The 27,774-nt window shown below is 43.7% G+C and overlaps 1 protein-coding gene and 1 long non-coding RNA gene across 2 annotated transcripts; one reads left to right on the plus strand and one right to left on the minus strand.

Annotated features, from left to right (window-relative positions):
• Positions 1-1,643: 1,643 nt before the first annotated feature.
• Positions 1,644-13,629, minus strand: LOC140709649 (uncharacterized). The gene is made up of 2 exons (XR_012090314.1): positions 12,847-13,629; positions 1,644-1,914 (listed from the first exon to the last, which is right to left on the minus strand). It is a non-coding gene; the product is annotated as an uncharacterized lncRNA (long non-coding RNA).
• Positions 13,630-15,890: 2,261 nt separating this feature from the next.
• TRIL (TLR4 interactor with leucine rich repeats) lies at positions 15,891-20,871 on the plus strand. The gene has a single exon (XM_007981759.3). It carries the CDS (start codon positions 16,175-16,177, stop codon positions 18,608-18,610), a length of 2,436 nt encoding a protein of 811 aa, XP_007979950.3. The 5' UTR covers positions 15,891-16,174; the 3' UTR covers positions 18,611-20,871.
• Positions 20,872-27,774: the final 6,903 nt, after the last annotated feature.

Consider the following 27,774-nt stretch of genomic DNA (forward strand, 5'->3'; position numbering starts at 1 on the left):
TGATTACTCTGAAGAGTCTGCAGATGTGCCTACTCACTCACTGCGTGCAAAACTACCTCAAGGCATCTCCGAGTGTTAAATAAAAGATCAAGCAAAGTGAAAGGCAGTTTCATGGAGCAATCCCCCAGGAGGTCCAGACTTTAGCCTGTCTGAGTTCAATCCTGAATGTCCCCATTTGTTGGAGAGCCTATCAATTCCTCTCCTTAGTGAATAAAATGAGCTATTTAAATGATGCATTTAAATATACACACAAGTCTTTCTGGATTCTGCTCTACATGGGCACCAGGACACCAACAAGGCTACTGGGACCACAGCAATGTGAGCAAGAAGGGTAATAGAAGGTGAGATCAGAGAGGGATGTTTTGTGTGTGTGGGCTGGGGGGATATCACATACAATCTTTAAATGCTCAATGGGACGGGAGCCACTGCAGGGGTTTGATCAGAGGGGTGACATGACTTGATGAGTATTAACAGGATCGCACAGCTGCTGTGTTGTTCTATGGAGAACAGACGGTGGGGGCAAGAGTAGAAGCAGGAGAGTGTGGAAATAATCCAGAGGAGAGAGGACAGCTGCCTGTAGTAGGGCATTGGAGATTAAAGTGATGCGAAGTGGTCAGAATCTGGATATCTACTGAGGGTAGAACCAATGAGACTTCCTAATGGACTGGAGTGTGAACAAAAGAGTGAAGTCAAGAATGAGTGTAAGGGTTTTTGTCTGAGTAACTAGAAGGATGGAATGACTGTTGCCTAACGTGGGGAAGAATATGGGAGGAGCAGGTTTTAGGGATAAGACCAAATTTTAGATATGTTTAATTTGATATATCTCTATGGTATTTGAGTACAGATGTCCAGTAGGTAGCACAAGACACAAGTCTTGTGTTTAAGAGAGACATCAAGGCCATGGACAATTTGGGTGTCTTTAGGGTAGAAACAGTATTTAATGCCATGTGATTACAGTAGATCACTGAGGGAGGGAGCACAGAAGGGATAAGATCCAAAGACTGGGTCCCGGGCACACCAACATCAAGACATCGTGGATACAGGAACAAATCGGCAACAGAGAGTTGGAAGGAGCAGCTAAGGTCAGAAGAGGGTGTGGTATCATCAAAGCCAAGTGAAGACAGTGGTCCAAGAAGAATGGATCAGCTCTATCAAAGGCTGCTCAAGCAGAGTAAGATGAAGGCCAAGTACTCACCACTAGATATACCAACAGTCATCAGTGACTTGCTAAGAGCAGTTTTGGTAAAGTAGTGAGGCTGAAAGTCCTAACTGGAGAAGACTTGAGAGGATAGACAGAGAAAAATGAAGACATGGAGTTTATACATCATTTTTCTAGAAGTTTTGATGCAAAAGGGAGCACATAAATGGAGCAGTAGTTGAAAGGGCAAGTGAAGTCCATTAAGGAATTATTCTTTCCAGATGTAAGAAATGACAACATGTTTGTGCTGTGATTAGAATGATCCAGTAGAGAAAGGGAGACATTGATGAGAGAAAGGAGAGAATCGTTCAAGCAATGTATGGGTGCCCACGAGGCAAACAACACTCTCAAACACTGTTGGGTACTGGCTCAAAAACTGTATACTGGCTCAAGCTCTTTGGAAGAAAATTGAGCATTATATATAAAAATGAGAGATGCACATCTCTTTGGTATAGCTGTTTTATTTTCGATATTCTATTCTGCACTGAAATGCAAAGACATATTTACATGTTATTTATTACAACATCATTCATTACAAGATTGTAAAAACCAGGAAAAACATTTAAATGTATATTGATAGCAATGGTTGAATCCATACTTGGAATATTACACAGCATTGAAAATGAGGTGATCTACATGTGCTGATATGGAAGCATCTCCAAAATTACTCAAGTAAAAAATACCAAGGTAGAGAAGAGTACATGGTATACTTCCACCTGTGGGGGGAAAACCAGAATAAAGTAACACAGAAAGTTATATAGAAAACAGATTTTTATATGTGCATAAAACATTTCTGAGAGATCTTATAGAGACTTTCCATTGAATATGATTTTCCAGTGTTTCCATTTAAGAAATTAATTTGTTTTTCATTAAAAATTAATGAAAGTATAAAAAAGGATTTACCCAAAAGAAAAAAGTACATTTAATAATTCTGGCTGTACATGATTTTATTAATGTAAATGTTCTTACATAGTGTTTAAGGGAGAAATACCACTATCTTCTAGTGTTGTTTTAGAAGGTAATGAAAAAAGATACCCAATAAATTTTTTAAAATAAATTTTTACTGAACCAGTAACCAGCAAGGTCTTTATTCAATAATTTGCAATTTTAGAATATAAGTTCTCTCTGTATACCCAATGTAAAAGGCTTTGGGTTTCAAAGTGTGTTTCTGTTGGGCACACTACATGCATTCAATAAAAACTTGTTGGGTTAAATCTGATCACTAATTAGATGAATGTCAACCCTATGCATTTGGGAAATAGAATTTAAATAGGAAACACTATCAAGGCTTCCTCTTTTTAAAAGGTGAATTTGTTTGTGTGTATACATATATGTGTGCTTGATAAAGATTAGCATTTTTTTATTTTCAGCCTATTGGACAGAATATAACAATGCTATGAGCTAAAGCAGAAAGCCATTTTGATATAATTTAGCAAACTATTTAATCATATTAACAAGTGAGAAGTTATGAATTAAGGGTGAAAAGGAAAATGAGAAGGAGAAGACCAATTTCCAGAAGCAGAAATTATCCCTGAGGCTGGAGTTTAAACGTGTAACTCTACTGAATTAACAGGGTATATATTATATATTTGTATATATTTAAATATAAAGGTTTTAGAAATTAATAGTTCTTAAAAATAAAGAACTATACCCATTAGGTACCTTTAATTGGGTATAGATGGGAAAAGGGAAGGTGGAAATTGATAATTTTTAGTGTCTGTCAGCTAGGAATCTTTTATTTAGTACTTCATGAGCAACACTGACAACCATATTGATGATCCTGATGGATGACAAGACCTTGAACTTCTTTCTAAAGCATCAAGACTACATGTTTTTCAATGTTTCTGGTATTAAGCATACTTACTGTAATAATTTTTTTTTAAACTAGCATTATATGCTACATATTATCATATGTAACAATACCCTGATTTCTCACCATAATAATTTATTTTATTTTATTTTTTGAGACAGAGTCTCATATAAGAATATTTTAAGCATTAGGGTGTCTCTGCTGTTTAAGCACACATGTTTTTCCTTTCATCTGGCTTACTGAATTATTTATTAGTTCCAGAGTATTCATGCTCGTGCTAAGAGCCACTTCTCTTTCCTTTTGCAACTGGAGTGCAAGTACATATTCTATTTCATTATCAATTTTAAAACCTACCTGAAGCTAAGGAAGTAATTATTCATAGGGATGGAATCGCTGGGGTGGGTGTATATTTTTAAAAACGTTAGGACTTGTTTTTAATACTGGGTGTATTTGCTGCTTTTGTTTTGTTTGCTAACAGACAATAATATATAGGCAATGCATAAAATCTTCACGCTAAGGTGCAATTATTTGTAGTCAAGATCCACACAATGACAGGCTTCCAAGACTAAAAAGGCTAAAACTTGGTTTGCTGACAAAAGGCGCATCCATCTCAATTCAAACAAAAAATGATTGATGAAGCATTTGCATACTTATTTGGGAGACTATGCAAGATGCTGTAGACAAGTATTTTTCAAACTTTATCGTGCATACAAACTGTCTGGGGGTCTTGTTAAAATACAGAGTTGAATTCACAGATCTGGCGTGGACCAGGATATTCTGCATTTCTAACATGGAAATGCTGATGCTGCTGGTCCACAGACCCCACCTTCAATACTGTAATCCTGGCTGCGTATTATGGGGAAACTTAAACTGTGCAAACCAGGAAGACAGCCCTCACCAGAACCTGACCACTCTAGCATGATGAACTCAGACTTTCCAGCCTCCAGAACTGTGAGAAAATAAATCTGTTTTGTTTAAGCTACCCAGTCTATAGTACTTTGTTATGGCAGCCAACGCCAACTAACATACCAGGTGATTCTAATATTACACAGCCTAGGTTGACAACCATTGTTGTGAAGGGCACTGAGATGGCATAATCATAACTCTGTTCTAGGACATTTACTTACTAGGGAAGCTAAGACCTAGGCCTTAAAAAGTCACAGGTAGTCGAGTGGAAGACTGACTAGTAGAGTATTAAAAGGTTCAGAATAAGACAGCAGCCAGAGTTAGAGTAATAAGTGAAGTGGACTGTGTCGCTGCTTAACGAGTTTGCTAAGGGCTGCATTTTAAAAAATTAAAGGCATAATTTAAATTATACGATTAAAAGGCTGCACAGATATTAATTATTCAGTTTTGACCATTCTATAAAGGTATGTAATGAGCACCCTAAAAAAGATACAGACCATTGCCATCAACCCAGAAAGTTCTGTAATATCCTGTCCAGCCAATTCCCACCATTCCCAGAGGCAATCACTGTTTTGATTTCTATCACCACAGATGAGCATTGTTTCAGAATGTCACATAAATGGAGTCACACAGGAAGAGCTCATATAATCTGAGCTTCAGTAATGGTGGGCACTAGATGGCATGTGTCTTCTTATGTAACTTCAACTGAAACATATGACAGTGCCCAAGATGTATTCCAGACTAAATGTATTAACATGAACCAGTCAAACTCTCAAACCTCAATCACAATTTATAGGAAGTACAGAGAACAGAGGAACAAGCTATACTGGACAGTATGGGGAAGTAATCAGACGAGTACTGTGAAGAAAAATTAGTAGATGAAAAGAAGAACAATTTTAGATTTTAAAATATCTAAGCACCACACAAACCAGATGTAATGGATGATCCTGACCTAAATCCTGATTTGGACAAGCCAGTTTTGGGGAGACATTTGGGAGAGAATTAGGGTAATTTGAATATAACCTAGGTATTAGCAATAAAATTTTATTAACAGGGAAAGAAAAATACTACAAGGAAATAGGCAATTTACAACATTATGATCTGATTTTTTTTTTTTTTTAAAGCATACGTATGTGTATAAAAAGTTTTAGGCCAGGCGCGGTGGCTTATGCCTATAATCCCAGCTCTTTGGAGGCTGAGGTGGGTAGATCACCTGAAGTCAGGAGTTTGAGACCAGCTTGACCAACGTGGTGAAACCCCCTTGCTACTAAAAATACAAAAATTAGCTGGGCATGGTGGCATGCGCCTGTAGTCCCAGCTACTCGGGAGGCTGAGGCAGGAGAATTGCTTGAACCCGGGAGGCAGAGGTTGCACCACTGCACTCCAGCTTGGGTGACAGAGTGAGACTCTGTCTCAAAAAAAAAAAAAAAAGATCTAGAAATACATATAATAAAAAGTCAACAGTTATAATCACTGGTTGGTGTGTACATCAGTTTTCTACTGCTGCCATAACAAATTTCCAAAAATTTGGTGGCTTCTAGCAATACAAATTTATGATCTTACACTTCTATAGGTCATAAGTCCAAACTGGGTCTCATGGAACTAAAATCAAGGTATTGGCAGGATTGCATTTCTTTCTGGAGCTTGGGAGAAAATACATTTCCTTTCCTTTTCCAGCTTTTAGGGCCTGCTGGCATTCCTTGGCTCCCCCTCCTCCATTTTCAGAACTAGCAATGGCTGGCCAGTCTTTCTCACATTACATCACCCTGAACTTCTCTGCCTCCTTCTTTTACTTTTAAGGACCCTGGTGATTACATTGAGCCCATCCAATACTCTAAGATAATCTCCCTATTTTAAAGTCAATTGCTTATCAAGCTTAATTCCATTGGCAACCCTAATTCCTCTATGCCATGTAACCTAAACATATGTACAGGTTCTGGGGGTTAGGGTGTAAGTATCTTTGAGGGACCATTGTCCAGCCTACCAGGGTGGGAATAAAATGTTTTATGTTCTTGCTGGTTATCTTTATCTTCTGACTTTCTACACTGCACATACATTGCTTCTGTAATAAAAATCTAATCTTCATTTAAAAATAAATATAATGGTGGAGGAGAAAGTAATACAATAAGTGGTAATACTGTGGAGATCGTGAATACACACCTACAGTAGGAATGAAGAAAACAAACATAATTATATGTGAGAATAGGTATTGGTGGCATGGAAATTGCCACTGAAAGAATCATATTTAAAAATGCTACAGTTCAAACAGTATGTATGAATGGGCAGAAAATGTTAAGTATCAGTGACTCTAGCTATGACAAGGACACTGTGATGAAAGATTCTTGTGAAAAGTATGCATAAAAATTTTCAGAAAATATTAATTCAAGTCCCAGCATTGTCATCACTTACCAGCTATGTGACCTTATGCCAGTTACTTAATCTCTCTTTGCTTTGATAGCTTATCTATAGATGGGACTAACTCTACTTTCCTCAGGGGTCCTTGAGGGATTAAATGATTTAATACCCGTAGAGGGCTTAGAACTGTGCCTGGCAAATGACCAACCCTCTGTAAATGCTAGTCATTAATGGTTATTACTGTGGCAGGTGTTTGTAGCCACCTGTTTCAGATGGAAAACCACTCTGAAATTCTAGTTAAGCTGGTGCTTACATGCCATCACTCAGGGAATAATAAGAGTCACCTGCTGATTACCCATGAGGTTCTTACACCCAAGGATACTAGCTTAATTAGCTAGTATCAATAGCTAATTAAGAATTTATATACTGAAACTATAGAAATTTCTTCCCAAATGGCTAGGTTTCCAGGAAACACTCCTTCCATGTTAGCCTGGTGACTAAATAATACTTCTGAAGAGTCAACAGTTATTTAGCGCAGATCTTTAACATGCCAAATGGTGCTTTCAACTATGGGGTTCTAACGCCTATATCCTGATGGAAAGAAATGTCTAATAATTTGCTAGTTTGAGTGACAGCTTGGGGACAAAGCAAAGAAGCTTTCCAGAACTGTGAGAGACTGGAGACAACTTCAGTAAATATTTTCCTGCTCACTGTGGATTAATGTTAAACCGGTTGGTCGGATACCATGAGTTGCTGAATTGGTCAAGCACAACGTGGAAAAGCACCTTCCACTGTAGAATGTGACAATTTTATGTAAAACATTGTATTCAAAGAACTGTATCATCAACAAATTTCAATGAATTCAAAGTGTTCCACTGAAGAAATGCAATCAATTCCTTACTGTTTAAAGCTAGAAGGGCTCTTTGAAAACATGTAACCCAGTGTTCCTCAAACTAGGTCAACAGTTCTATCTCCCATCCCCCATTTCTTTCTTTGTTTTCTGTAAGATTTCTCAAAGCTTTGTATATGCTATTTCGAACTGTGAATCTCCAAGACTTAGACATAGTATTGAGGGCCAGTCTGACTACTGGCTCCTTTTCTTTACATGTAATCTTTTCATATCTCAAGGGCCACTAATGAAGACAAGAATCTTCTGGGAAAACACTGATGTATCATCATGGACATTACATCAGACAGCAAGAAACTAATGTCCAGCACTGTCAAGTGATTCACCCTATGAGCTCAATGACTGCAGAGCTGGCCCAGAATCCAGGCCTGTCTATGCAGCTATCCAGAGAGAACCTGTGGGCCTAAGATGTGTGCTCTGGGCCCAGGTGGCCTGGAGAAGGGCTATGAAACCATAATAAGATAGAGACAGAATGCACAAGGAAAGACAGTAAAGCCAGTCACCTGGGAATGTGGCTTCCTCTTCCTTGCTTTTAGCTCAACCTAACATAAAAAACCTACAGTTTCAGAAAAGATCCTATGTTGGATGTTACAGAGAACACTACAAAGCTGTGCAAAAGACTTGGTTCTGCCCTTGAGGACCTCAGATTCTCATTGAAAAAAGACACGCATGAGGTTGAAATGTTGGCAACAATTCTATGTTCATATCATTTGTTGTGTTCTAAGCAGTTTCACACACATTTTACAAAACCCTTACATTGGGCAAGTATGATTTCTCCCTTTTTATAGATAGGAAAATGAGCAACTGATCAGGGAGACTGTGATGTGGCTCAAGGGCAAGAAACATAGCAAGTGGACCCCACATACACCACATGGGTAGTTTATGACAAGCACTGGATTTTTAAAAAAATGACACCTGCAAATGCCTCTGGAGTTTTACACTGTATACAATAAATTGTCTGACTAACCAAGGTTACTTCTAGTACCAAGATAGATGTTTAAAAAGTGTTGCTAAGAAAGACATTTTTAACGAAGCAGGGCATGGCAGGACAATGGAGAAAGCAAGAGTTGATAACCATGGCATCATATACATTTTTACCGAAGATTTTTAGCTATAAAAACAAATGTTCACTGTAAAAAAATTTTGATTGTAGAGAAAAATAAAATGAAGAAAAAATACCTTCAGTCTCACCAACCAAAGAAAAGCAGTGTTCAGCAAACTCTTATCCTCCAAATTTCTAAAGCCATGCACGCTATGAAACCTGATCACTTACATTAAGCTTCTGAACATTCTTCAGTTCCAAATATCTAAGTGGTAACAACACATTTTCCTTTTTCAATCTACAACACATTATAGCAGGCAATGAAAAAGATGATGGAAGCATTCATGTTTGAGGTTTCTCAATTATATTTTGGATATGAAGTAGGGATGATGGGGGGCTGGGAGCGTCATTATGGATCTATTAGCATTCTACAACAGAAATAATTGATCCTGCCTACAGCAAGGACTCCAGTGTTGTACGTGGAGGCTTTGATCTTGCGTCCCACTCCAGCATATGGTGTTACTAAGCAAAATCAAAGTGCAAATCTTCATAGAAAATTACAGAGACTGAAAAGGGGATGGACGCTTCCTTCCTCTCATTTCCTTTCCTGCCATGTCCCTGGTTTTAAGTAAAAGAAGATTTGGCCTTTTGATGAAATCTGCAAACACTTTTAGGGTATTTACACTGTATAAAGTCAATTATTTAACTGTCCAAGATTATTTTCATTACTGAGACTGACAGAATGTTTCTTGCCAGGATAAAGCCCCAGTTTTTGGCAGCATGGGTCTAAAGCTGCCTCCTTTATTTGGGCCCTATACAATGACATTAGAATAAGGAGACATTTACAGCTCTGGGGAAGGGGAAGAATAACCCATGCAACATCCAGGTTTGGATAATAAATATTTGAAAATTTACAGGATGAGATACTAATCGTTTTTGTTGTTATTGTTGTTTTGTTTTTTCTGAGATGGAGTCTCTCTCTGTCTCCCAGGCTGGAGTGCAATGGTGTGATCTCAGCTCACTGCAACCTCCACCTCCTGGGTTCAAGCGATTCTCCTGCCTCAGCCTCTCAAGTAGCTGGGATTACAAGAGCCTGCCACCACGCCCACTTACTTAATTTTTTTGTATTTTTAGTACAGACAGGGTTTTGCCATGTTGGACAGGCTGGTTTCAAACTCCTGACCTCAGGTGATCCGCTCCCCCTCGGCCTCCCAAAGTGCTGGGATTACAGGCATGAGCCACCGCGCCCGGGCGAGTTGTTTATCTTTTAAGCTGATAACTCTTCAAAAGAGAGAGAGGTACCCTCCTACAAATAGTTTTAAGCCATTAATTGTAAAAATTCAGATCAAGTTGTGGAAAAATAGAACTTTTAAAGAATTAAATTCTCTTTGAGTATATCTGTCAGCTCCCCGAAGACAGTGGGAGACCATTTCTGATTTATAAATTGAAAATAAAACTCACGTTTTTGTCAAAGTTAATCATCTTCACCCTCTCATCAACGTGCTATTGTTGAGTATGAATGACTGTGATGAACTTGGGCCCAGAGAAGTAGGCCCCAGGCAAGTTTGCAATTTGGAAGCATTTGGACCCAAGAAGTCTCTGTATGTTGTTTCTCGTGGTTACTGACTATTGTGCCCAAGCATTATGCAAATTGTTTTAAATAACATCATTACCAAGAAAAAAAGTGTTACATCTAAAGCATCATTCAGAAATTTGAATCAAGTACAGGCGAGTCCACCTGAAGCTGCTGGACACTGGCACAGCAGGGCTGGTTGTTCCTGGCTGCTGTCTTTCCTGACCGGTCAGTGCCCAAACCTGACTAGCCGGTGCCCTTGCTGTACCAGTTGTTAAATAGTTTGAATATCACACAGAACTGGCCCCACTGCTTGTACATATCGGCAGATATCAATGGGGAACCTGCTGAGGCTCATCTGTTTCTATCATGGTCTGCACTCTCCCATTACAGTGGTGGATCATTCCAGAAGTTAGCTAACCTCTCTAGCTTTTAGCATCCTCTCCTCCAAACTGGAGATATGAATAATTCTCACCTAATTCCCTCCTGAGATTTAGATTGATGTTAAAACCAGATATTAGATAGGAAAACTTACTAAAATTTAAAAAATAATTTAGAAGAAATACATAGTATTTGTATACCATTTAGAAAATGCCAAAAAGTAGAATGAAAACATTTACTTTCTCGCCACCTAAAGACGGTAACTGTTAACATTTTTGTTTCTTTTTCTTATCTTTACTAAAACTTTGACAATTCAACAATAGTTGCTGAGCATCACAAAAATGAAATAAAATAAGCCTATTGCCCTTCCAGTTTGGTGGGAATATAAATGGCTAAATAAATGTTATTAGGGTCATGTACAGAAGGCCAAATAAAAGAATAGTGGCAAGTGGTATCATAAAATACAATTACAGTTCTGGTTCCCAGACAGGACAAATATTTTAGTACTTAAGAGATACATTTGTACCTAGAGCATCTCCTAAGGCTACTCACTCAATTTCATTCTAAGGGAAGACAGCATTATATTACTGCTATAAAATTTCAGTTACATGTAAACAAACTCCATACTGTAACCATAAACAACATTTGGATCTGTCTTACTCCCTAACTCATTACACTCAGTCCACATCTGCCTTGCCCTTTTGGCTTGCAGAAGTGCCTACAGTTCACTGCAGTTCTTGTAGATACACAGTCTGTTTATACATGTTCGTTTCAAACAATCAGGTCTCTTTGAACTAACGGATAAGGATTTTCCTTGGACATAAAAATCCAGAGTGTTGGAACAGTCACTTTGTAAATAGCCTGAGACACATACAGTGTTCGCTTTCCACAAAGGTTTTCGTTCTTCCTTATCTTCCTCTTGAAAAATAATTGCTATGACAGCATATTATTCTCACTGTATTACCCTAGGATGGTACTATCCTTCCGGATGATTGTCTTTTGTACATTCATCTTCCCAGCCATGCTGAGCTTGCTGAAGGTACCGGCTTTGTCTTATTCCTCTTTCTATCCTCAGCCTCCCAGCAAAGGAGATACTTCAATGTCTCAATAAGCCCTTACAAATTCTAGTTCTGCAGTTCCTAAGCTTGAGTCTTCACCACGCAATATCTGGTAATGTGCTAAATAAAATCTCTAGGCCCTATTATGAAGGTTCCAAATCTGATTTTCTGGGGTTGGGGCTAGGATCCTATATTTTTAAAGAGCTCCTCTGTAAAATGAAGACAATAACCATTTCTACCTCACCAGGTAGTTATGGAAGTAAATGAACTATTTTATGTAGAGTGCTTAGATCACTGCCTGGCCCTCACTAAGCACTACATAAGCGCCAGTTATTATTACATTATTATTATTGTTACATGATCAGCCAATCATAAATAGGTGTTTTGAAGTATTGTCTATTGGTTTTCTCAAACTTAAGTGTGCATAAAAATCATCTGGTAAGCTTACAAATGCAGATGCTACAGCTTTGCTGCCCAGAGATTCTGATTTAATAAGGCTGGTACCTAGCCAGGGACCTGCATTCCTGTATTACCCAGGAAATGGAGAATTGGTAGATATTCTGTAAACCAGTGGGTATCTCATTCATATCTCTGATCCCAAAGAAAAGAAACTTGGCTGGGGCTAAGATGCAGCTCACAGAAAGACAACTTTGGGGGGCATTTGATAATATGCAAACTAATCACTGGGGAGTCTCCTGTTTCCTATGTCGTCTGTGTCAAGGGCCATACTGCCTGTCTGGGGTTGGCTCCCATGAAGGGAGGAAACTGCTACCATTCCTGCAGGCTGCCTGAGTAAGCTCCAGGATGCTGCTCCAGAAGAACTGGGCTAGCTCCACCTCCTCGCATCCCCTGCAGCCAGACCTCTCCTCCCCCTCACCCATCCCACACCAGGGCACTGCCTGACCAACTGCTGTCAGATCCAGGGGCTGCTGAAGACATGGCCTGGAATCCTTCATGTCTCTGTAGCTGAAGTTCAAGGGAACCACAGGTTGCTTGGGAAGAAACAGGTGTACAACCGTGGCAAGCTCGCGAAGATTTCATGCCCGGGCAAGACCCCTGAGAGTCCTTACAGCATATGTATGTGTCATGGACCCAGCCCAAACGCATTTGTGCTTCTGACCTCTGAAACTACCCCACAGTGCACTTGAGATTTAAAGTGCAAGCTTTCCAAAAGTGAAATGACAAAGTTCTTGTATTTTCTCATGAATGGCATTCCTTCCTGGATTTCCAGTTGTGATTATGCAAATTATACACTTAAGTATAATCAATACTTGAATCTCCTGGAACCTGATCAAGTCTGGATCCATCCATTAACAAAGACTTTACATAGTTAAGAGACATTCATTCACCTAGAGACAATTGTGTCCTTGCTTTTACTAAAAAGCACTGCTTCTTATAGAAAATTAAGCATAGCCTATGTTACAATAAAGTAGAACTTAACATTTCTAAAAACCACTTTCCGGCCAGGTGCAGTAGCTCACGCCTATAATCCCGACACTTTGGGAGGCCAAGGAGGGTGGATCACCTGAGGTCAGGAGTTTGAGACCAGTCTGACTAACATGGTGAAACCATCTCTACTAGAAATACAAAAATTAGCTAGGTGTGGTGGTGCGCACCTGTAATTCCAGCTACTCAGGAGGCTTGAGGCAGGAGAATTGCTTGAACCTGGGAGGCAGAGATTGCAGTGAGGAAAAAAAAAAAACAAAACCTGCTTTCCTTCAAACTCCTGATTTTTTTCTTGAACTTTCTGAAATCAAAGTTCATTTACATTCTTCCCTCCAAAAATAACTACATATAGACAGGCCTGTCTTTAAAATTTGAGAAGCCCTGGGTTAGAGTGTGAAAGGTCACTCACTGGCCCACAGCTGTCCTTCCCAGCTCTGGCTCCTGCATTATGAGGCGTCCTCTGGGGGCCTCCCAGTGGAAACTCCACCCTACATCTCCAGATTCTTTTTTGCATAGCTGACCCCTTGGTCTTCCCTTGGCCCTAGGAGTATACACACTTGTGGCATGACTGGCCACTGGGAAAACAGATGTGAAGACAGCCTACATATACTTAGGCAGTTACACGGGGAATTCCAGGGTCTAGAGAACTCCGAGCAGGAGGTGGGATATAGGTGTGCACATCTCCTTCGAGGCCTGAAATCCCGCTCTTATTGGAGGGACACAGCCAGAGGAGGACTGGAACACAGCCCTCTAAAGCACAAGGTCCACAGACAGGGCCCACATGGGCCTGGTCAAGGGAGGTGCATTCACAGTATCTACAGGATGCCTATGTATGTGGTATAGCTGAATGCCTCAGTCTGGATGCTCTATCCACACATCTCACACCTACTGCTGTCAAGATTTCAAGGACCTAGAAGGCAAGAACTAGGAAGACAACATTTTCTTTGTATAGCACCTACTTTGTTTATTTAGGCAGAGATTCCTCTTGAGGTTGTAGTGCAAATATGATTACATCAGCTACCTGCTGAAATCCTTAAAGGGGAATAAAGGAATATTTATTTCAAGTCACTGTATAAGCTAGGGTGTATGATACTGTTAAAGAATAATAAAGCTCACTCTAAATATGTAGACAGAAGATGTGGAGGTTTCTAAATCCTGCCTTGCATGTGTCCCCAGGCTTCTCCTCCTTGAGTGCCTGTTCACCCTCCTCTAGGTAACACCACTCACCCCTCAAACTCAGCATGGGTTTCCCCTCTTCTAGACACCTTCCTCATACTCTCAGGCCAGGCGCTGCTCCTCAGGACTATCACAGTTCTACCCCTCAGTGCTCATCTCCTGGAATTATCATTGACTCACCTCCCTGCAAAGCCAAGGTCCCTGTTCACCCATGAACGATCTCATCTTTCTCTAAATTCAGAACTTGCCTCTATCACTTCCCTATATTAATTGCTAAATGAGGCAATTACTGTGAAACATGGAATTATTAAAAATCATTTGTCACCCTGTGCGGTGGCTCATACCTGTAATCCTAGCACTTTGGGAGGCCAAGGTGGGAGGATCGCTTGAGACCAGGAGGAGTTCAATACCAGCCTGGCAACATGGCAAAACTCCCTCTATAAAAAATACAAAAATTAGCTGGACATTGCGACAAGGGCCTGTTAGTGCCAGCTTCTTGGGAAGCTGAGATGGGCAGATCACTTGAGCTCTGGAGGTCAAGGCTGCATTGAACGGAGATTATGCCACTGCACTCCAGCCTGGGCAACAGAGTGAGATCCCTTCTCAAAAAAAAAAATCATTTTCGTTTTTGCAGTGTTCTGTATTACTGCCTTATATTATTATCTAACCTTTCAATGCACTGCCCTTCCGACTAGATTGTCTTTCTCTTGAGGTGAGGATCTGTATCTTTCCTTTAATTTTCCACATTGTTGCAAAGTATGTTCTCAAAACTTATGTTTTCTCAACACCTTGGATGGGGGCAGGGCCCTATTTTTTAGCAAGATGGTTTACATAAACAAACAATAATCAATAATTAACAACTCCTCCTTGTGTATTCTCATTCTCAGCAGGGGCTGACCCCAAAGGAGCCATTGATTAAATGCTCCATTCCCTATAGATAATAAATAATAATGCTTCCCCAACTCAGCCAGGCCTAAACATTTTTGGGCCTAAAGACTTTGAAGATCACTGCAAGTCCAGGCATAAAGCAGGAGGGCCCTGCAAGGAGTGTTTACCTTAGGATCTGTGAAGGTTATTAAGTGTGTGCACATGAGCACAGCCTACTCCAGGGGCTCTATTACTGTAGGAGAGTTAATGGGACTGAATCACCAAAATGTGGCTGACACTTTCATGTTGGCAGAACCAGTTCTGTAATTTCTTCATGTTCTAGCCCACAGCAGGATGGAGTAAACGCTCCCTTCAGACACCTAAAAACGGGTGGTGTCTCTCCTCAGCTACTAGTCCACGTCAAAACCCAAGCAGCAACCGTCAGACTGAGTTTACCTACCCTCTTCTGATGGCCTTTTGCAGGCAACCTTGCGCTCCCCCAAACTTCCTGTAGAATGCTGGCGGACTCCGTGCTGCTCAAACTTCCCGCAGGGTGGCACCTGGAAGAGCAAGTGACAAAAACGAGGAAGGCCAGCCGCACTCCCACTGCTCAGAAGCGGCTGGTCTACTCGTCTAAAATAAAAAGGTCTCTGTCTGCAAATCCCGTTTGCTAGCCCGGTAATCCTCCCCCGCCCCCGGCCTAGCATGTCCGACCGGTACAGCTGTTTTTAATCCCTACTTTTCTCACTTGGCATCCCGGGCTGACCAGACGCGGAGCCACTTAGCGTTTCCTCCTCCCCCTGCCGGGGTCTGTCCTCCCTCCGCCGTCTCCTCTTTCTCCGCCAGCGTCCCCGCGGGCAGAGTGTGGGAAGAACGAATTTCCGCCCGGTTTGCTCTCCGCTCGCCGACTTGGGTCCCTTCCAGACGCAGCCCGCGTGCTCCCCGAGCTGTTGCACCGGGGCCGTGCTCCGCGTCCGGGACCGCGAACGAGAAGGTGCCGTCTGCGGAGGCCGAGCCGCCGGGGCTCTGCTGCCAAGCCGCGCCCCGAGAAGCTCTTGGAACGGCTCCCGCCTGCAGCTGGGGAATCCACTCGGCTAGGAGAATCCGCACCAGGGAATCCAACTCTCCGGACTCAGCTGCAAACAAAAAGCGCCGGGTCTTGCTCCCTCCCCCCGCCCCCCGACGCGCACCCGGAGAAACAGTTTTCCACAGAAATGCAACAAGTAGCACCCGGGGTCTGCAGAGCGCCCCGCGCCGCCTGACTTGGCCGGGCGAAGCCCGCCTGCAGAGACCCGGGCCGGCCGCCGGACAAAGGACGGAGGAGGGGCTGGACGGCGCTGCGAAGTCCGAAAGAGGCCATTTAGCGACTCTGGTCAGGCCAAGGGGAATGCAGAGGAGACACAGAGCCGGCGGGCCAAGAGGACGATCCGGCCGCAGCACGCAGGGCGGGCGGCGATGGAGGCTGCCCGCGCCGTGCGCTTCCTGCTCGTGGTGTGCAGCTGCCTCGCGCTCCCGCCGCGGGCCAAGCCCGTGTGCCCGGAGCGCTGCGACTGCCAGCACCCCCAGCATCTCCTGTGCACCAACAGGGGGCTCCGCGTCGTGCCCAAGACCAGCTCGCTGCCGAGTCCCCACGACGTGCTCACCTACAGCCTCGGCGGCAACTTCATAACCAACATCACGGCCTTCGACTTCCACCGTCTGGGGCAGCTCAGACGGCTGGACCTGCAGTACAACCAGATCCGCTCTCTGCACCCCAAGACCTTCGAGAAGCTCTCACGGCTGGAAGAGCTGTACCTGGGGAACAACCTCTTGCAGGCGCTTGCCCCGGGCACGCTGGCCCCGCTGCGCAAGCTGCGCATCCTCTACGCCAACGGGAACGAGATCGGCCGCCTAAACCGCGGCTCCTTCGAGGGCCTGGAGAGTCTGGTCAAGCTGCGGCTGGACGGGAACGCCCTAGGGGCGCTGCCGGATGCAGTCTTCGCCCCCTTGAGCAACCTGCTCTACCTACATCTAGAGTCCAACCGGATCCGCTTTCTGGGCAAGAACGCCTTCGCCCAGTTAGGCAAGCTGCGCTTCCTCAACCTCTCTGCCAACGAGCTACAGCCCTCCCTGCGCCACGCGGCCACCTTCGCACCGCTGCGCTCCCTCTCCACCCTCATTCTCTCGGCCAACAGCCTGCAGCACCTCGGGCCGCGCGTCTTCCAGCACCTGCCACGTCTGGGCCTGCTCTCGCTCAGGGGCAACCAGCTCACGCACCTCGCGCCGGAGGCCTTTTGGGGCTTGGAGGCCCTGCGCGAGCTGCGCCTGGAGGGTAATCGGCTGAGCCAGCTGCCAACCGCGCTGCTGGAGCCTCTGCACAGCCTGGAGGCGCTGGACCTGAGCGGCAATGAGTTGTCTGCCCTGCACCCGGCCACCTTCGGTCACCTGGGCCGGCTGCGCGAGCTCAGCCTGCGCAACAACGCGCTCAGCGCCCTATCCGGCGACATCTTCGCCGCCAGCCCAGCCCTTTATCGGCTGGATCTAGACGGCAACGGCTGGACCTGCGACTGCCGGCTGCGAGGCCTGAAGCGCTGGATGGGCGACTGGCACTCGCAGGGCCGGCTCCTCACTGTCTTCGTGCAGTGTCGCCACCCCCCGGCCCTGCGAGGCAAATACCTGGATTACCTGGATGACCAGCAGCTGCAAAACGGGTCCTGCGCGGTTCCCTCGCCTTCAGCTTCCCTGACCGCTGACCGCAGGCGGCGGCCCCTCCCCACGGCCGCAGGGGAGGAGATGACGCCACCTGCAGGTCTCGCGGAGGAGCTGCCGCCGCAGCCGCAGCTCCAGCAGCAGGGGGGATTTCTAGCTGGGGTGGCCTGGGATGGAGCCGCCAGGGAGCTGGTAGGCAACCGCAGCGCCCTAAGGCTGAGTTGGCGGGGCCCAGGCGTCCAGCAGCCCAGCCCCTCCGCCACTGCCGCCGCGGGCCCGGCTCCACAGTTCCTAGACCGGCAAGAGAAGTCCCAGCGGGGCCGTCCGACTCCGGTAGATCCCGCCCACGCGGAGCCCACCCCAACGGCCTCTCATGGTTCCGCACCGTCGCCCGCCGGCGACCCCTGGCAGCGCGCGACGAAGCAACGCCTGGGCACGGAACACCAGGAGCGTGCCGCCCAGTCCGACGTGGGGGCCGGGCTGCCGCCGCTGGTGTCCGACCCGTGCGACTTCAACAAGTTCATCCTGTGCAACCTGACGGTGGAGGCGGTGGGCGCAGACAGCGCCTCGGTGCGCTGGGCCGTGCGCGAACACCGCAGTCCCCGGCCGCTGGGCGGCGCGCGCTTCCGCCTGCTCTTCGACCGCTTCGGCCAGCAGCCCAAGTTCCACCGCTTTGTCTACCTGCCCGAGCGCAGTGACTCGGCCACGTTGCGCGAGCTGCGCGGGGACACCCCCTACCTGGTGTGCGTGGAGGGCGTGCTTGGGGGCCGCGTCTGTCCTGTGGCTCCCCGGGACCACTGCGCGGGGCTGGTCACCCTGCCGGAGGCCGGGAGCCGGGGCGGCGTCGACTACCAGCTGCTGACCTTGGCCCTGCTGACAGTCAACGCGCTGCTAGTGCTCCTGGCCTTGGCGGCCTGGGCGTCTCGCTGGCTGCGGAGGAAGCTGCGGGCTAGGCGGAAGGGCGGGGCCCCGGTCCACGTTCGCCACATGTACTCCACCCGACGGCCCCTGCGCTCCATGGGCACCGGCGTGTCCGCCGACTTCTCGGGATTCCAGTCTCACCGGCCGCGCACCACCGTGTGCGCGCTCAGTGAGGCGGACCTCATCGAATTCCCCTGCGACCGCTTCATGGACAGTGCGGGCGGCGGTGCGGGCGGCAGCCTGAGACGGGAGGACCATCTCCTGCAGCGATTTGCCGACTAGGTCCAGGGCATGTAGAGACCATCTCATTGGCCCTAAGGAGCCGCCTCTCCCTGAAGCCCACCAGCCCACTTCAGGGGAAGTGCCCTTTTGTGCACTTGCCAGAGAGGCCAGTGGGGACAGAGGGCCAGTTCGGGCACCATCTCCCAATTCCCAATACTCAAGAAGTAAATGGATGGTACTTGGTGGTCAAAGCCAGAGTAGGGGACAAATGGATGGTGGGATGCTGAGGTTGGAGTCTTCACTTGGAGGTTTTGACACAGCTATGCAAATAGTTTTTGTAGCATTGCATTGCAGAAGCCAGGATTTGGGGGTAGAAAGGGGGTCCTTGTGCCCCCAACATGGCCAGAAATATTTGGGTGCATGCTTTTTGTTTGCTCAGTGTCAGAGAAGTTTTGTTTCTATTTAAGGAAAAAGGAACTTATTACCATTACAAAGGAGGCTTGGCCAGGGACTCCACTGGTTTGGTGATCTCTGCCAAAAAGGGGGATGTAAACAGGTGGTAAAGTTTAACACACCCGCCAAGAAACTCATTTATGTTGGCTGATAGAGCATGCAGGATACCTTAAAGTTTAAATAATGAGAAGCTTTTTTTTTTTTTCAAAAATGTGAAAACTCTTGACATTTAACGAACTGACCAATAGACTCAAGGACTGTTTTAGTTGGAATGGGCCATTCTATTATGTTCCTTTTAATATTAACAGTACAAGAGCGCTTGCTGACTTCGAGGATAACTAAGATTACATACTTTCTCAGGAGAAGGCTGCATGCAAGACTTCTCTGTCAGGGTTGCTCCTGTGGCTTTTTTAATTTTATTTTTTTAAACCTATATATGGAAAAGGAAATTTCAATGCCAGATTTGATAAAAGAATGTGATGTATATGTAGCTGATGACCCACTGGGGAACACCAGCGTTCCAGTTCACTTACCACATCTGTGACAGTGTGTTTAGATTGGAATAAATGTGATGTGGTACTTCTCCTGTTTTTATCAGTGACATGGTTGACTGTGCCCTAATTCTCTTGAGTTGCAGTTAAGCAATGAAGGTAATTTCCTAATAGGGAAGCAAAGGGTGATTGTCAATTGATAGTTTAATGTTTGACCACATTAGTGTCCTTGTATGAAATAGTAGAGGGGAAGATATTATAGGAAAAAAATGTGAAAAAAAATACACCAGTGGGTATCTTTTCTACTAAAACCAGAAGATTGTTATGAGTACTTAAACCTCACTGTGAAATAATGATATATTTTGCAATTAATTCCTCCCCAACTCAGTGTCTTTTACTGTGTTATTAAATCTTATCTTTTAGTTAATAGTTGCAGTATTTCTTTTAAATGTTTTTGTTTTAAACTTAGGGGTAGGAGCCTTTATTTGTTCAGTTGTTTCCAACTATTTGGGATACTTTCATTCCTTGCTATTTATGAAGTACATGTTTATCACTAAGTGTAGTGGTTTGGTTTACATTAATAATTTTATGTATGGTCTAAAAATGCAGTCACTAAGAGAATGTACACTGTGGAAATGTTCACAGTGGTTATGGATTTATTGGCAGTGGAGTACCATGGAGGTCACTGCAATGGTGCTAAGGCTGACAGTGGAATCCTCTGTTTAGGGCCTTAAGCCGCTGAGGGTCCTGGTGACTCAGGGAATCCATCACAGCCCCGGGTCTTTCACCCCAGTTCACTCCTTTTATGTTTGACCTAGATTGACCCATGCCTGCCCTATTCTCAACAGCTGAGTGGGGAACCAGCCATCTGAATGAGCTGATCATTGTTTATGTTCAGATGAGTAAATGTCCAGACCACTTAAACTACAGCTGCTTTTCTGGCAGTCTTGTCTGCGGAACAAAAACTTAATAAACCACAGGAAATAGACTGTCATTCTTAGTTTGCTGCCAGGGCTTATTTTAGATTCAGAGCATACTGGTACATGGGAGCAGTAGTGTTGTTTGCTCTTGTTTTCAACCAGTGAGCTGTCTGGCACCTTTTGTGCTCCTGGCTTTTTTCAATCATAGCACTATTGCATCTCTTAGCTATTTCTTTTGCCCAGCAGGGTAATATTGAGTCCCATTTCAAGTATGGACAAGGCCTCTGGTTCTCCTCACCACCCACCTTTTCAGCCATAAAACATCACTGAAAATACCTAATGCCTGGATCTGTGTTCTACTTTAGTTTCACTGGGAAGTCTTTCAGTGGGAAATGAATAAATGTTATACATTGTTATGTTCAGTTATGTCAATAAACCCACTTACTAATAGAGATAATTTGTTGGAGTTTCCAAATATTTTATACACTTTCACAATGATACAATGCAGTTTCCATTTATGGAAATGAAACATAAGCTTGACGTCTTTCTGTCCTTTTTAATGTTTTTTATTTCCATTTTCATAGGTGAGTATGGACTTTATTTTTAAGAAACGGATATGTGATGTTATGCCAAAGAAACAATGAAATGGCTCTAAAAGCAGATGGTCAGCCACAGTATGAAAGTGCTGTTGGAAACCAGTGACATCAAGGTGCAGGTGATCGGGTCTCACCAGGCATTGCCTGTTTAAAGGAAACTGATGAAAATTTTCTGAAACTGATGAAAAAGGGCTTGACTAGCCCTTTGGCTCTCATGGTCAAAAATATGAAGGAATTATCTTGAGCTGGAAGTCATTTTTGATTTTTGCCACTACACAGCTTATGAAAAGATAACATTCCTAAGGAAAAAAGAATAAACTTGTTATGAGTTAGGAGTATTCAATGAAAGAGCCACTGGCTAGTCTTCAATGTTGTGGGACCTTCAGGTCAACCAATGGGATTACTGTTTCCATAATGCAGGGGATTTTGCGGTGCTACCAGGTAATAAATAATTAGCATGTGATCAGAACACTTTGCTAAATTGACACACACCTGATTTTCACCAAAAGTACAGCAACGTATATTAAACCATTAAAAGAGACACTGGATTGCCTGGTATTTGTGTTTAACCACTCCTTCCTGTTCTTATAAGACTGGAAGGTAAATGGTGATGAAGCATACTAGTGGTAGAAGTTTATTCCCAATTCCAGACCATGGCCTAGTATCAATATCGTCACCATCCTCAGTATAGCATCATGACAATCTGGAATGATGCTAAGGAAGTGATGAAGTCACTTAGTCATTAGAGCGTTGCATTCATTCTTTTTACCTGATCTCTACTTCAGCTTCCTCATCAGTTAAAATGGGCAGCCTAAGAATCCCGATTGCATAGTGCTATTGTGAGGCATAAATGGGTAAGTAGCATTCAACAACGCCAGTTACACCACAGATGTTCAATAAATATGATGTAGCAGTGGTAGTAGTATTCTTCTTTACACAGGGCAACAAATTGTATGATTAAGGAATTTCAGGGACAGGCATTTCTGCTTAAGCCATACCAGCCAGAGAATTCAGAAAATGGAATTACGGCAATCCTTCTCCTCTTCTTTTTCTAGTTAATTGAAACATTTCTGTATTTCTTTTGAGAAGTGTCTGTGCGTGTCCTTTGCCCATTTTTTAATGGGGTTGTTTTTCTCTTGTAAATTTAAGTTCCTTACAGATGCTAGATATTAAACCTTTGTAAGATGCACATTTTGCAAATATTTTCTCCCATTCTGTAGGTTGTTCACTCTGTTGATAGTTTCTTTTGCTGTACAGCAGCTCTTAAGTTTAATTAGATCCCACTTGTCAATTTTTGCTTTTGTTGCCATTGCTTTTGGTGTCTTTGTCATGAAATCTTTGCCCATTCCCATGTAGGGGATGGTATTGCTTAGGTTATCTTCCAGCATTTTATAGTTTTGGGTTTTACGTCTCAGTCTTTAATCCATCTTGAGTAGATTTTTGTGTATGGCGTAAGGAAGGGGTCCAGTTTCAATCTTCTGCATATGGCTAGCCAGTTACCCCAGCACCATTTATTGAATAGGGAGTCTTTTCCCCCTTGCTTGTTTTGTCAGCTTTGTCAAAGATCAGATAGTTGTAGATGTGCAGCCTTATTTCTTGGCTCTCTATTCTGTTCCGTTAGTCTATGTGCCCATTTTTGTACCAGCGCCTTGCTGTTTTGGTTACTGTAGCCTTGTATAGTGCAAAGTTGGGTAACGTGATGCCTCCAGCTTTGTTCTTTTTGCTTAGGATTGCCTTGGGAATTTGCCTTCCCATTAACTTATAGATAGTATCTTCAAGTGTCCCTTTACTTAGTTTACTTAAAACAGTATTTTGCATGCACAAATACTTTTTTTCCTAGGGATTTCAAGTCACTTCATCCTTTTCAGTCATGTGGCAAATAGTATTCTTTTCATTTTGCATGGGGAGACTGAGGTATTTGGAGATTATGCTTAACTATTTTAATTACTGAAATAATTAGGAAAGAACATATAGTTTCCTGATATGTACTTGCTTTATGTTAGGGCAGAGTACCTAAATATTCCATTACAACTGTTGGAAAGATTTTTAAGTTACAGGCGGTGAGATTTGACACAGAACCGTGAGTGGCTTTATTTGGCTGTGAAATGGTATCAGATGCTAGAGGGAAATAAATTGTCGTGCCCCAGTATTTCAAGCAACAGCATCTTCCAACTATGTAAATCCACAAAATTTCTTTCAAACTAATGAAAGCTTTATAATGCTAGCTCTATGCCATAGTTAATGCTGACAGGATGGCCCTGTTGCATATTAAGACCAGCTGTGGCCATGTAGCAGGCTTCACTTTGCCAAATTACAGTTTTTTGGTTAAGTAATGCTTACCCCACAGCTGATTTCACACTCGGCTTTTAGTATATGGATACTGAAGTGTGTGGAAACACACTTTGAATGGTGGCCAACATCCTCTTATTCCATTCTCTCCTAACTCTCGTGTCCTTCTAAGGATTGTTACTTTAGGAAATTAAAATAATCACAAATTAAAACAAATACTCGTATTGGGGGGGTGGAGCAAGATGGCCGAATAGGAACAGCTCCAGTCTCCAACTCCCAGGGGGAGCGACACAGAAGACCGGTGATTTCTGCATTTTCAACTGAGGTACTGGGTTCATCTCACTAGGGAGTGCCGGACAATCGGTGCTGGTCAGCTGCTGCAGCCCGACCAGACCAGCTAGAGCTGAAGCAGGGTGAGGCATCGCCTCACCTGGGAAGTGCAAGGGGAAAGGGAATCCCTTTTCCTAGCCAGGGGAACTGAGACACACAACACCTGGAAAATCGGGTAACTCCCACCCCAATACTGCTCTTTAAGCAAACAGGCACACCAGGAGATTATATCCCACACCTGACCGGGAGGGTCCCACGCCCACGGAGCCTCCCGCATTGCTAGCACAGCAGTTTGCGATCTCGTGGCAAGGCAGCAATGAGGCTGGGGGAGGGGCGCCCACCATTGCTGAGGCTTAAGTAGGTAAACAAAGCCGCTGGGAAGCTCGAACTGGGTGGAGCTCACAGCAGCTCAAGGAAACCTGCCTGTCTCTGTAGACTCCACCTCTGGGGACAGGGCACAGTAAACAAAAGCAGCAGAAACCTCTGCAGACGCAAATGACTCTGACAGCTTTGAAGAGAGCAGTGGATCTCCCAACACGGAGGTTGAGATCTGAGAAGGGACAGACTGCCTGCTCAAGTGGGTCCCTGACCCCTGAGTAGCCTAACTGGGAGACATCCCCCACTAGGGGCAGTCTGACACCCCACACCTCACAGGGTGGAGTACACCCCTGAGAGGAAGCCTCCAAAGCAAGAATCAGACAGGTACACTTGCGGTTCAGCAATATTCTATCTTCTGCAGCCTCTGCTGCTGACACCCAGGCAAACAAGGTCTGGAGTGGACCTCAAGCAATCTCTAATAGACCTACATCTGAGGGTCCTGACTGTTAGAAGGAAAACTATCAAACAGGAAGGACACCTACACCAAAACCCCATCAGTACGTCACCATCATCATCAAAGACCAGAGGCAGATAAAACCACAAAGATGGGGAAAAAGCAGGGCAGAAAAGCTGGAAATTCAAAAAATAAGAGCGCATCTCCCCCGGCAAAGGAGCGCAGCTCATCGCCAGCAACGGATCAAAGCTTGACGGAGAATGACTTTGACGAGATGAGAGAAGAAGGCTTCAGTCCATCAAACTTCTCAGAGCTAAAGGAGGAATTACGTACCCAGCTCAAAGAAACTAAAAATCTTGAAAAAAAAGTGGAAGAATTGATGGCTAGAGTAATTAATGCAGAGAAGGTCATAAACGAAATGAAAGAGATGAAAACCATGACACGAGAAATACGTGACAAATGCACAAGCTTCAGTAACCGACTCGATCAACTGGAAGAAAGACTATCAGCGATTGAGGATCAAATGAACGAAATGAAGCGAGAAGAGAAACCAAAAGAAAAAAGAAGAAAAAGAAATGAACAAAGCCTGCAAGAAGTATGGGATTATGTAAAAAGACCAAATCTACGTCTGATTGGGGTGCCTGAAAGTGAGGGGGAAAATGGAACCAAGTTGGAAAACACTCTTCAGGATATCATCCAGGAGAACTTCCCCAACCTAGTAGGGCAGGCCAACATTCAAATCCAGGAAATACAGAGAACGCCACAAAGATACTCCTCGAGAAGAGCAACTCCAAGACACATAATTGCCAGATTCACCAAAGTTGAAATGAAGGAAAAAATCTTAAGGGCAGCCAGAGAGAAAGGTCGGGTTACCCACAAAGGGAAGCCCATCAGACTAATAGCAGATCTCTCGGCAGAAACTCTACAAGCCAGAATAGAGTGGGGGCTAAGTCTTTTTGTAAGAATATTCAACATTCTTAAAGAAAAGAATTTTAAACCCAGAATTTCATATCCAGCCAAACTAAGTTTCATAAGTGAAGGAGAAATAAAATCCTTTACAGATAAGCAAATGCTTAGAGATTTTGTCACCACTAGGCCTGCCTTACAAGAGACCCTGAAGGAAGCACTAAACATGGAAAGGAACAACTGGTACCAGCCATTGCAAAAACATGCCAAAATGTAAAGACCATTTAGGCTAGGAAGAAACTGCATCAACTAATGAGCAAAATAACCAGTTAATATCATAATGGCAGGATCAAGTTCACACATAACAATATTAACCTTAAATGTAAATGGACTAAATGCTCCAATTAAAAGACACAGACTGGCAAACTGGATAAAGAGTCCAGACCCATCAGTCTGCTGTATTCAGGAGACCCATCTCACACGCAGAGACATACATAGGCTCAAAATAAAGGGATGGAGGAAGATTTACCAAGCAAATGGAGAACAAAAAAAAGCAGGGCTTGCAATACTAGTCTCTAATAAAACAGACTTTAAACCATCAAAGATCAAAAGAGACAAAGAAGGCCATTACATAATGGTAAAAGGATCAATTCAACAGGAAGAGCTAACTATCCTAAATATATATGCACCCAATACAGGAGCACCCAGATTCATAAAGCAAGTCCTTAGAGACTTACAAAAAGACTTAGACTCCCATACAATAATAATGGGAGACTTCAACACTCCACTGTCAACATTAGACAGATCAACGAGACAGAAAGTTAACAAGGATATCCAGGAATTGAACTCATCTCTGCAGCAAGCAGACCTAATAGACATCTACAGAACTCTCCACCCCAAATCAACAGAATATACATTCTTCTCAGCACCACATCGCACTTATTCCAAAATTGACCACGTAATTGGAAGTAAAGCACTCCTCAGCAAATGTACAAGAACAGAAATTATAACAAACTGTCTCTCAGACCACAGTGCCATCAAACTAGAACTCAGGACTAAGAAACTCAATCAAAGCCACCCAACTACATGGAAACTGAACAACCTGCTCCTGAATGACTACTGGGTACATAACGAAATGAAGGCAGAAATAAAGATGTTCTTTGAAACCAATGAGAACAAAGATACAACATACCAGAATCTCTGGGACACATTTAAAGCAGTATGTAGAGGGAAATTTATAGCACTACATGCCCACAAGAGAAAGCAGGAAAGATCTAAAATTGACACTCTAACATCACAATTAAAAGAACTAGAGAAGCAAGAGCAAACGCATTCAAAAGCTAGCAGAAGGCAAGAAATAACTAAGATCAGAACAGAACTGAAGGAGATAGAGACACAAAAAACCCTCCAAAAAATCAATGAATCCAGGAGTTGGTTTTTTGAAAAGATCAACAAAATTGACAGACCGCTAGCAAGACTAATAAAGAAGAAAAGAGAGAAGAATCAAATAGACGCAATAAAAAATGATAAAGGGGATATCACCACCGACCCCACAGAAATACAAACTACCATCAGAGAATACTATAAACACCTGTACGCAAATAAACTAGAAAATCTAGAAGAAATGGATGATTTCCTGGACACTTACACTCTTCCAAGACTAAACCAGGAAGAAGTTGAATCCCTGAATAGACCAATAGCAGGCTCTGAAATTGAGGCAATTATTAATAGCCTACCAACCAAAAAAAGTCCAGGACCAGATGGATTCACAGCTGAATTCTACCAGAGGTACAAGGAGGAGCTGGTACCATTCCTTCTGAAACTATTCCAATCAATAGAAAAAGAGGGAATCCTCCCTAACTCATTTTATGAGGCCAACATCATCCTGATACCAAAGCCTGGCAGAGACACAACAAAAAGAATTTTAGACCAATATCCCTGATGAACATCGATGCAAAAATCCTCAATAAAATACTGGCAAAACGGATTCAGCAGCACATCAAAAAGCTTATCCACCATGATCAAGTGGGCTTCATCCCTGGGATGCAAGGCTGGTTCAACATTCGCAAATCAATAAACATAATCCAGCATATAAACAGAACCAAAGACAAAAACCACATGATCATCTCAATAGATGCAGAAAAGGCTTTTGACAAAATTCAACAGCTCTTTATGCTAAAAATGCTCAATAAATTTGGTATTGATGGAACGTACCTCAAAATAATAAGAGCTATTTATGACAAACCCACAGCCAATATCATACTGAATGGGCAAAAACTGGAAAAATTCCCTTTGAAAACTGGCACAAGACAGGGATGCCCTCTCTCACCACTCCTATTCAACATAGTGTTGGAAGTTCTGGCTAGGGCAATCAGGCAAGAGAAAGAAATCAAGGGGATTCAGTTAGGAAAAGAAGAAGTCAAATTGTCCCTCTTTGCAGATGACATGATTGTATATTTAGAAAACC

Source organism: Chlorocebus sabaeus, chromosome 21 (assembly GCF_047675955.1).
Source record: "Chlorocebus sabaeus isolate Y175 chromosome 21, mChlSab1.0.hap1, whole genome shotgun sequence".
Taxonomy (NCBI): domain Eukaryota; kingdom Metazoa; phylum Chordata; class Mammalia; order Primates; family Cercopithecidae; genus Chlorocebus; species Chlorocebus sabaeus.

What these genes read in the sequence shown, in the direction of transcription:
- TRIL (XM_007981759.3), top strand. Translation starts at nt 16,175, where the DNA reads ATGGAGGCTGCCCGCGCCGTGCGCTTCCTGCTCGTGGTGTGCAGCTGC.